The sequence below is a fragment of the Drosophila erecta genome, unplaced genomic scaffold (genome assembly GCF_003286155.1).
Source record: "Drosophila erecta strain 14021-0224.00,06,07 unplaced genomic scaffold, DereRS2 tig00000092-arrow-pilon, whole genome shotgun sequence".
Classification (NCBI taxonomy): Eukaryota; Metazoa; Arthropoda; class Insecta; order Diptera; family Drosophilidae; genus Drosophila; species Drosophila erecta.
In genome coordinates this window covers 10,979,736-10,990,799 of record NW_020825207.1, presented here as the reverse complement: position 1 = coordinate 10,990,799, position 11,064 = coordinate 10,979,736, and the positions used below count along the sequence as shown (strand labels likewise).

At 37.6% G+C, this 11,064-nt stretch overlaps 4 protein-coding genes across 4 annotated transcripts; all 4 read right to left on the bottom strand.

The window, feature by feature from the left end:
* Window positions 1-316: 316 nt before the first annotated feature.
* LOC6548154 (uncharacterized protein DDB_G0271670) lies at window positions 317-1,722 on the bottom strand. Its single transcript, XM_001975081.3, has 2 exons — window positions 1,380-1,722; window positions 317-1,323 (listed from the first exon to the last, which is right to left on the bottom strand). Exons 1-2 carry the CDS (start codon window positions 1,719-1,721, stop codon window positions 736-738), a joined length of 930 nt encoding a protein of 309 aa, XP_001975117.1. The 5' UTR covers window position 1,722; the 3' UTR covers window positions 317-735.
* A 716-nt stretch (window positions 1,723-2,438) lies between these two features.
* On the bottom strand, window positions 2,439-3,259 carry LOC6548155. The gene is made up of 3 exons (XM_001975082.3): window positions 3,050-3,259; window positions 2,829-2,980; window positions 2,439-2,764 (listed from the first exon to the last, which is right to left on the bottom strand). Exons 1-3 carry the CDS (start codon window positions 3,234-3,236, stop codon window positions 2,504-2,506), a joined length of 600 nt encoding a protein of 199 aa, XP_001975118.1. The 5' UTR covers window positions 3,237-3,259; the 3' UTR covers window positions 2,439-2,503.
* Window positions 3,260-7,134: 3,875 nt separating this feature from the next.
* Window positions 7,135-8,039, bottom strand: LOC6548156. The gene is made up of 3 exons (XM_001975083.3): window positions 7,786-8,039; window positions 7,574-7,728; window positions 7,135-7,514 (listed from the first exon to the last, which is right to left on the bottom strand). The coding sequence occupies exons 1-3, from the start codon at window positions 7,994-7,996 to the stop codon at window positions 7,185-7,187; spliced, it is 696 nt and encodes a 231-aa protein (XP_001975119.1). The 5' UTR covers window positions 7,997-8,039; the 3' UTR covers window positions 7,135-7,184.
* Window positions 8,040-9,247: 1,208 nt separating this feature from the next.
* Window positions 9,248-10,447, bottom strand: LOC6548157 (L-asparaginase-like protein GG20738). Its single transcript, XM_001975084.3, has one exon. The coding sequence runs from the start codon at window positions 10,445-10,447 to the stop codon at window positions 9,248-9,250; it is 1,200 nt and encodes a 399-aa protein (XP_001975120.1).
* Between the last annotated feature and the right edge of the window lie 617 nt (window positions 10,448-11,064).

Genomic DNA, 11,064 nt, shown 5'->3' with positions numbered 1-11,064 from the left:
CTAGTTTTGCGAAGACTCGAATCAGTTCAAAGCACTTAAATAACTATCTGCGAAGGAAAATGGCTTAAAGCTTCAAAAGTCGATAGCTATTTCGATTATTAGTCGATTGTCATGGCGCTCCTTTTCGCAATTGTAAATCACATAGTTTTTGGAAAACCCCAGATAAAGACTTTGGCTTTTCCTAAGAACTTAATCTTATAATGTTATTGCTTACTATTATTGCGCCCAATTGGACTTTAGACAATTTATTTTATAATGTCATGAAGTCGACTATAAGTGAGGAGCAAATAAATGTTTACAATGAAAGACTTGTAGCTTATGAGTCATGACATGAGTGAAAAATTATTTAATTGATTGCAGATTTGGTAATCGGAATAACCCAATTAGTTATCTCGCTAAAGTTTTCATACTTCAACACGAAAAAAGGATTTTAGCCAGCTAATAATAGAAACTTAATAGGTTACTTTGGATTTATAATTCATGTTATTTAAAGATTACCAAATCAACTTTATAGAATGCTTATACAAGTAGCTTGTATTTGGACTATTGGTATTTCGCCAGATAATCGGGCTTATCAAATTTCAGTCAATGACATAAGAAACCCAGCATAAAGCCAACAAGATTACGCTTGATCGCAAAGAATAATTTATGGTCACATCATAAAAACTATTTTAATAATGTCGCATATAGATTGGAGAAGTCCGTGGGAATTTTGGCGAAGCGCTGCCTCATTGCCTATTTAAGTGGGTTGTAAAAACAAACTGCCAATTGAGCAAAGATCACGAATACGGAAGCGTGCAAACCGAATGCCGAATTGGGTTTGTCGGTTGTGGTTGGAACCTCTTCGGTTGTCGAAGGTTCTGTGGTGGATTGTGTAGTTTCTGGTGGATTTGTTGAAGAACTTGTTGAAGAACTTGTTGTTGAACTTGTTGTTGAACTTGTTGTTGAACTTGTTGTTGAACTTGTTGTTGAGCTTGTTGTTGAACTTGTTGATGTACTGCTTGAGGAACTTGAAGATGATTCAGTTGTGATTGTGGAACTAGGCGTGGACTCCGTTGAAGAACTTGTAGATTCCGTCGGATCTTGAGTGGTTGGTGAGTCATCTGCCTCTACAATTTGATCATTGCAATGGGGTTGTTCCAACGGATCGCACAAGTGGCAATTCGGATCGGCCAGACATTTGACCTGATCTGAAAGGGTCAGGGAGCATCCCCTATTTAATACGTCTCCAACCAAACTGGCAAAGCAAAAACTTCTACCAGATCTTGCAATAGGACATTGTACCGCCTTTAGAAGTTCGGGAGTTTCAGCACACTGTGCATCCTGAAAGAAGGAAGTTATTTAACAAATGTAAAACTTTTGCTTCTTTTGATAGTTACCTCCGTATTGTTGCATTGAAGGCAGCTAGCCCTTTTGGATGCAACATTGTTGCACCTTTCGGTTACGCATATCTCGCAATCGATGTCATGTCCTTTATCTTTATCCTGGCATTTTTCTCGCCAATCATCTTCGAGACTTTCCAGACATCCTTGGGCCCGAATTTCGCCTGCCTTGAAAACACTCACGCAGGAATCCAATTTATCTGAGCATTGTTCCTCTGCATCATAGCTACTCCTTTGGCAGTTTATATCCCGACAATAAATACACTTTTCCGATGCCAAAACATAGCTGCTGGTCAAAAGAAGTGCGAGCAAGAGTTCTATAAAAATTAAGTTTGACATTGTGGAAGGAATATTTAGCATTGAAAAGCTGCCAGTGGCTAGCCTTCGCTTTATATAAATTCTGGTCTCTCAAGACGATGTTACTGATATTTTTTCCTAGATAGCAGACTGAAGTAATTAAGCTCGTTAAGTTGTTGTCCATCACTTCAAAAATTGCATAAGCAATTCAGTTGTTTTTGTGTGGTTCCTTCAAGTAGGTGAGTTCTTGTGGGGTAGTTTTAAAGTAGTTCCTTTGTCATAAGTAAATAAACAAGCTTACATCGTTAATGGAATTTTTTGCCATTAATGGGTTATCTCCCTAGATTAGACAACGAATTAGATCAAATATCTGTCAGATACTTTGGAGTCAGCCAATTGAAGGTTGTTGTTTTAGATTAGCACCAGTGTTATCAAATACATTTGTTGATTCAACAAAGACTTGTCATAGGTTCTTCATACATATATGAAGAGTTACCTTATGAATTTTTTTTTGGGATCATCTCTAAGAATTTGATTGTTACATATTTAATTTAAAAATTATGCCAATTTCGTATTAATTTTAGTATTTTGGTTTGCCAATTAACTAGAGATGACTGTAGTAGGGGCTCTAATTGGATATCTTAATGTACTATGATTCATAATACTATTCAATATACGTATAGCATCATACTGAATTTAAAAATATTTTTATTTGGCTATTATGAATAAAATAATTTATCATTCTGTTGGATGTTTAGTTGTATATATTTTATAATTTCATTTAATTTATTTCTTGACCCACATACAATATTACATTATAATTATTATTTCAGGAACCGGATGAAGCGATTTCCAGCACTTGAGCTCTCGGCGATGTTGGCTGCATTGCAGTTCCTGATGTCGCCAGGTGAGCACAACAGGCAGTTGGCATCGTTCAGACAGCTCTGCTGATCGGTTTCGGTGGTGGAGCATCCACGCACAATGGATCCTCCCGAGGATTTCACATAGCAATACGAGTTTGGAGCGGTGGGGGCACTACAACGGGCTGCTTCCAAATTGGCGGCATTCGAAGCGCAGTTGGAGTCCTTTTGGGGGAAATCAAATGTAAGAATTAAAATGGGGTTTTCTATTTGGAAACTCTTCACTTGCCTTGCTGGAATCGCACTGAATGCAGGCATACTTGGCGGAGCCCACATGGTTGCATTGCTTGGTGTTGCACTTGTGGCATGAGCGATCGTCGTTGCATTTGGAACGCAAGTCTTTGGGAATTTCCAGGGAGCAACCCTTGAACAAAACCTTGGCTGGAATATTTAACAATATTTTTGTTTTTTATTTAATAAGAAAATGTCATTTTTTCCCTCTCAACTCACCTTCATCAAAGATGGTCACACAATAGTCCAGGGAATCCACACATGTCTGCGATGCACTCAGTTTAACCCTTTGGCAATTAGCTCCCTCACAAGTGTGGCAACTGATTGCAGTGTTACCGGCCACATGACCCACCAGCACCACCAGCACCACCGCACTCAACACCTTCGCCATTGTTTGGGCCTTCATTTTTTTGCTTCGACTGTCAGGCAATTGGCCAGTGCGATCGGCTTTTATACCGCCGACCACTTCAAAAGACCCACTGAAGTGTCCTCGAGAGCGGTGGCTGTCAGTATGTGTGTTTGTTCGTGGAAATGGCCAAACACTTGAGAGCTTTCTATAAAGAGCAAACAGCAGAGGGCAGTTAAATATAGGCAACTATAGATAAATGAAATTACTCATCGACTTTTGGTTTAAGCTTACTGGGGATTCTCCTCCCACTCCAAATGACAGCAAACAAGTATGTAGTTATTTTCCAATGTAAGGAAAAGTCGTTGCGTAGTATAATGTACATTTACTATACCCGTTACTCGTAGAGTAAGAGAGTAAAAGTATGTAACAGGCAGAAGGAAGCGTTTCCGACGATATAAACAATATATATTCTTGATCAGTCCGACCCTTGATACGTCCGTCTGTCCGTATGAACTCCTCGATCTCAGGAACTACACAAGCTAGAATGTTATGATTAAGCATGCAGCTTCCAGAGACATAGGCGCAGCGCAACTTATCTTAATCGGATTTTGAAGTGGCACACCTCTAAATGTTTCTGGCGCAATTCTCTAAAAATCTGCATTCAAATTTACAAAATTATTTTTTTTTAAATTTTTTTCGAATTTTTCTGTGTATAATGTTGTAGAAGCTCAAAAAATTAAAAAATGTCCCAAGGCTGAAGTTCTATACTCCATAACTCAACTTATCTTAATCGGATTTTGAAGTGGCATACCTCTAAATTTTTCTGGCGCAATTCTCTACACATCTGCATTCAAATTTACAAAATTATTTTTTTTTTAATTTTTTTCGAGTTTTTCTGTGTATAATGTTGTAGAAGTTCAAAAAATTAAAAAATGTCCCAAGGCTGAAGTTCTATCCTCCATAACTCAACTTATCTTAATCGGATTTTGAAGTGGCATACCTCTTAATGTTTCTGGCGCAATTCTCTACACATCTGCATTCAAATTTACAAAATTATTTTTTTTTTAATTTTTTTCGAATTTTTCGGTGTATAATGTTGTAGAAGCTCAAAAAATTAAAAAATGTCCCAAGGCTGAAGTTGTATACTTCATAACTCAACTTATCTTAATCGGATTTTGAAGTGGCATACCTCTAAATGTTTCAGGCGCAATTCTCTACACATCTGCATTCAAATTTACAAAATTATTTTTTTTTTAATTTTTTTCGAATTTTTCTGTGTATAATGTTGTAGAAGCTCAAAAAATTAAAAAATGTCCCAAGGCTGAAGTTCTATACTCCATAACTCAACTTATCTTAATCGGATTTTGAAGTGGCATACCTCTAAATGTTTCTGGCGCAATTCTCTACACATCTGCATTCAAATTTACAAAATTATTTTTTTTTTAATTTTTTTCGAATTTTTCTGTGTATAATGTTGTAGAAGTTCAAAAAATTAAAAAATGTCCCAAGGCTGAAGTTCTATACTCCATAACTCAACTTATCTTAATCGGATTTTGAAGTGGCATACCTCTAAATGTTTCTGGCGCAATTCTCTACACATCTGCATTCAAATTTACAAAATTATTTTTTTTTAAATTTTTTTCGAATTTTTCTGTGTATAATGTTGTAGAAGTTCAAAAAATTAAAAAATGTCCCAAGGCTGAAGTTCTATACTCCATAACTCAACTTATCTTAATCGGATTTTGAAGTGGCATACCTCTAAATGTTTCTGGCGCAATTCTCTACACATCTGCATTCAAATTTACAAAATTATTTTTTTTTTAATTTTTTTCGAATTTTTCTGTGTATAATGTTGTAGAAGCTCAAAAAATTAAAAAATGTCCCAAGGCTGAAGTTCTATACTCCATAACTCAACTTATCTTAATCGGATTTTGAAGTGGCATACCTCTAAATTTTTCTGGCGCAATTCTCTACACATCTGCATTCAAATTTACAAAATTATTTTTTTTTTAATTTTTTTCGAATTTTTCTGTGTATAATGTTGTAGAAGCTCAAAAAATTAAAAAATGTCCCAAGGCTGAAGTTCTATACTCCATAACTCAACTTATCTTAATCGGATTTTGAAGTGGCATACCTCTAAATTTTTCTGGCGCAATTCTCTACACATCTGCATTCAAATTTACAAAATTATTTTTTTTTAAATTTTTTTCGAATTTTTCTGTTTATAATGTTGTAGAAGTTCAAAAAATTAAAAAATGTCCCAAGGCTGAAGTTCTATACTCCATAACTCAACTTATCTTAATCGGACTTTGAAGTGGCATACCTCTAAATGTTTCTGGCGCAATTCTCTACACATCTGCATTCAAATTTACAAAATTATTTTTTTTTTAATTTTTTTCGAATTTTTCTGTGTATAATGTTGTAGAAGTTCAAAAAATTAAAAAATGTCCCAAGGCTGAAGTTCTATACTCCATAACTCAACTTATCTTAATCGGATTTTGAAGTGGCATACCTCTAAATGTTTCTGGCGCAATTCTCTACACATCTGCATTCAAATTTACAAAATTATTTTTTTTTGAAATTTTTTTCGAATTTTTCGGTGTATAATGTTGTAGAAGTTCAAAAAATTAAAAAATGTCCCAAGGCTGAAGTTCTATACTCCATAACTCAACTTATCTAAATCGGATTTTGAAGTGGCATACCTCTAAATTTTTCTGGCGCAATTCTCTACACATCTGCATTCAAATTTACAAAATTATTTTTTTTTTTCGAAATTTTCTGTTTATAATGTTGTAGAAGTTAAAAAAATTAAAAAATGTCCCAAGGCTGAAGTTCTATACTCCATAACTCAACTTATCTTAATCGGACTTTGAAGTGGCATACCTCTAAATGTTTCTGGCGCAATTCTCTACACATCTGCATTCAAATTTACAAAATTATTTTTTTTTAAATTTTTTTCGAATTTTTCTGTGTATAATGTTGTAGAAGTTCAAAAAATTAAAAAATGTCCCAAGGCTGAAGTTCTATACTCCATAACTCAACTTATCTTAATCGGATTTTGAAGTGGCATACCTCTAAATGTTTCTGGCGCAATTCTCTACACATCTGCATTCAAATTTACAAAATTATTTTTTTTTGAAATTTTTTTCGAATTTTTCGGTGTATAATGTTGTAGAAGCTCAAAAAATTAAAAAATGTCCCAAGGCTGAAGTTGTATACTTCATAACTCAACTTATCTTAATCGGATTTTGAAGTGGCATACCTCTAAATGTTTCAGGCGCAATTCTCTACACATCTGCATTCAAATTTACAAAATTATTTTTTTTTTAATTTTTTTCGAATTTTTCTGTGTATAATGTTGTAGAAGCTCAAAAAATTAAAAAATGTCCCAAGGCTGAAGTTCTATACTCCATAACTCAACTTATCTTAATCGGATTTTGAAGTGGCATACCTCTAAATGTTTCTGGCGCATTTCTCTACACATCTGCATTCAAATTTACAAAATTATTTTTTTTTTAATTTTTTTCGAATTTTTCTGTGTATAATGTTGTAGAAGCTCAAAAAATTAAAAAATGTCTCAAGGCTGAAGTTCTATACTCCATAACTCAACTTATCTTAATCGGATTTTAAAGTGGCATACCTCTAAATGTTCCTGGCGCCATTCTCTAAAAATCTGCATTCAAATTTAAAAATTTATTTTTACAACATTTTTTTGTAATTTTTTGATGTGATGATGTAGAAATTCCAAAAAATTAGTATAGCATGTAATATTTTTCAGGGGTTGTATAAATTTAGGAGCCATTGTATTTTGCAGGCCTTTTGAAGTGACCTCTAAAAAAGCTGTCGGCCAAAGAATTTCGCCGTGATTGAACAGTGGTTTTATTTCAGGGATTACCAGCTAGTTAATTGAGGGAAAAAATAAACAATCCAACAAGCCGATAAGATAGAAAACTAGTTTATTGTAAACAAGTGATTATTCGCTTTATTCATATATTTATTTAAAATTTAATTCAGCAATTTAAGCGAGAGCAAGGCAAAGAAAGCCAAGCCGAAGCTCATGAGTTTTCTACTTTGCTCAGCTGCCGACTTCAATCCCAATTCCAAGTCGAAATTGTTGCAGGCCACTGAATCACTGGAGTTCTCCGGCAGGCACAGCGAGCATTCCGAATCCTCCAGACACGCCTTTTGCTCCTTGACAGAAAGAGCACATCCTCTCTGTAGGCTGTCCTTCTGATCGCCAACGACCTTGACATAGCAGTAGGAATTTGCGGAGGTGGGGAGACCACATTGGGTGGCGGCAAGGGAGGCAGTGGCTCCCGTGTTACAGGCAGCTGACTGGGGAAAAAAATTGAAGAAATATATGGAAAAGAATTGCAACTTTGAAATTGGCTTACATCAGAACCAATGCATTGAATGCATTTGAAATCCCTGCGTCCCACATTATTGCACAGTTGTCCACTGCACTTTTGACATTGATCGTCCTTGGCCGCACATTTTGCCTGAGCGGCCAAAGAGATCTGAGAAAAGCATCCGCGCTCGCTAACAGCAACTAAAATAAAATGTTGTTGTGTATAAAAATGCACTATCCGTCGAACTTCAGACTTACAATCCTCATAAATGGTAACGCAAACGTCCAATTTATCGGAACAGCTAACGGTGGCGTTTTGACGAGTGGTTCTCAAGCAATTTATTCCTTCACAGCTGTAACATTTGGGCGGTTCAGCTGAATTCCGCTCCTCCCTAGAAATTTCTCCTGAAATTTCCTGAGCAGCTAGGAAAATAGCCAGTAATATAATGAATTTGCCCGATTGCAGCATTTTTTGAGGAGCTTCCAACGACTTTGTGCGACCAAATAGAACTGAACTTATTTGGAAAAATCGAAAAATCCACAATTGTTCTGCGACACTTGAGAAAATTCACATTAATCAGTCAACAGACTGATAAAGATGTTACAATGCAGTACTTGTTGTGCTAAGCAATTTCAAGATGTTTTCCCATAGATTAGTTCCTATATCAGCAGGTATACGATTTGTTTGCTTGGCCATTCAAAAATCTTATCTGGCTGATGTCGGACAAAATGTAAAGTAAAGGGTTAATATTATATTGCGTTGACTCACGCGGGGGTTTATATTCTTTTAATTAGCAATAATATATTAGCATTAACTCTGATTTGTATTTGAATTATTTGGCTTGCTTTCTTATTGAAAACTGTTGTGACTTCTTAAAAGGTCTTCGAATGGCCCATCGCCGGTCAATTTTTGTATTTATGAGCCCTCCGGTTATCTAGAACTTATCAGTTCGGATCGGTGTGAGTTATGACAATCAATTTTTATGACACACAGGCTTATAATCTAAGTTTGCAAAGATACGACCGACATTTCTGCTTTTAATTGCATGGTATCATTTGACTTTGACTTCCTCAGCGCAATATTTATTTATGGCTTAATTCTAGTAGTTATAATGTACCTAAATCTATCAATTAAACATTATAATACTGAGTCCTCAAATAGTCGAGTTCTTCAATGCAACTTTAATGCTGAGGTCAAACTTTGTTGGCCAGGCGAATTCAAGCACAACTGTACTTATTTGCATACACTTACAACAGATTTTCCCTTACAACCAACACGAGGGGATTACGTTACATAATCCAAAAAACAGAGAGGGCGAGAAAGCCCCAAAATGGGAAATGAAACGAAAATAATACAAACATAACAAAGAAATATGCAAAGCAGATGAATTGGGGATAAAAATGCGTGAGGGAAAATAAAAATGTTGCAAAGCGAGAAAACTGAAAGCGTTAAGGAAAAATTGGGGCTTATAGGGGCGAGTAAAAAGTTTTTAGCCTTGGTAATAGGGAAACCCGAACGATGCAAAACAAAACGAGAATAGGTCAATATTTCCCGAAGTAAGGGAATCCTCAGAAAAGTAAATGAAAAAGGAGAATATTACACTTTGTAGGCAAATAGTATCTTATAGCTAATGGTTTTTGAAGCAAGTAGTTCTGTTTAAGGATAATATGGTAAGCGTTGTACTGTAAGTATTGAAGTAAGTACTAAGTATAGTGCTTTCTACCCTCTGGGAACGGCTTGTTTTTCCGGAATAGTGGGAAATAGTCCCTTGGGTCCATCATCCACGACTTCGTCCTCCCGCTCTAAGCACTTGATCCGCTCCACCCGCGCCATGCTGAGATATTCCTTGCCCCCACTGACCACGAAATGGAACTCGTCGAGTCCCGCACAGGCGGCGGCATAGATGCCCCTTCGGTTGACCACCACCACGGCTCCATTGAATTCCGTATTGTGTCTCAGCAGGCGCTGCACCACCCACTCGGCAGCCTGGTCGGGCTTTTTTCCCGCTCGCATTGCCTCGACGGCCAGGAAGGCGGGCAGGTGCCGCATCAGGATGTCACCATCGCCACTGGCCACGGCACCACCCACTTTGTTATCCGCATAAATGCCGGCACCAGGCACCGCTGAATCACCAACTCTGCCGGGTATCCGAAATGGGGCGCCACTCGATTGGCTGGCCACATGGAGCTTACCCTCCGCATCCAGGGCCAAGAAGGCCAGCTGATCGTGTTGACCCTGTGTGATGGCATATTCCTGGTGCAACGGATGTTGATGCAGGTGCTCGGGCAGGGGTGTGTATGGACCACAGTTTTCCGTGTGCGAGGGACGTACATCTCGCCAGAAATTCGGTTGACAGCCGTTTGAACGCCACTTTTTCCACACATTTTTCGTTCGCCCATCCGTGAGGAACTCCTCCTTGTAGCCCAAAGATCTGGCAAATTTCGTTGCACTTTTTCCGACCAGAAGGGAATGTTTTGTGTGTCTCAGAACGGCATCGGCAACTAGAATGGCATTTCGAGCTCCTTCCATTCCAGCCACTGCACCATACTCCAAGCGTTCTCCATCCATAATGGCAGCCTCCAGGGTGAGTGTGCCCTCCGAGTCTGGAGAAGATCCTCCGGCCAGCAGGCGCCCACATCGCTGATTCTGACAGGCCATGCATCCCTGTATCACCGCCATACGAGTCCTTTGAGGTCCTTGCTGCAACACACTCCATGCCTGCAAATTGGCATCCGTATAGTTCCACGTACTTATCAACAGTGGTTGAATCTCTGTCTTCTTGGTGCCGAACCATTTGATCCTTCTCTCCCGCAATTTTCGGTTCCTGAAGTATTTGTGCGATTTTTCCCAAACGCTGCAGGTTGATTTGCACAAAAGGAGGAGGATCAGCAGTCGAAGGCAACAGCTTTGCGCCAACATACTCCAAGCAGAACCTATTCATGACTGAAAGCTTCGACACATGTTATTCTAAAGGCCTGACTAAGTGACAACCAGTACCATCGATATTTACACAAAAACAGACCTTTATTTCCACAGATTAGGCCTTAATGTACCACACAAAAAATAACTATTTGCAAGATGCAATGCCCCTGTTGAGGGATTGCTCAAAATAGTAGCTTTGGTCTAGTCCCAACCTTGATTTTATCATACCAATTTATGTAACCACAAATTACAAATCATAACAGAAGACATTTACGGAAAACAGGTCGTAAAATCTGTGAATTAACAAAGCCAGGATTTTACACCCCACCGTAGGCATTGCAGAGCAGCAAAGCTCAGATACATTTGATTTATTTACTACAAACAATTTGCAAGTATTATCCTATTCATGCATTGTCAACAAGCAAAATATCTGCCCGACAAACTCATAAGATACGATATTTGTTATGCATCGAACTTTGTCTATATAAATTTATGGGTGTTTGTTTGCTTTCTCGATGGTGTAAGTGCGTTTGTGTGCATGTGTGTGCGTAAATATCTGATGAACACAGAACTTTTGTATCTACCATAAAGGGGGAAACAACTGCCAATTGGTT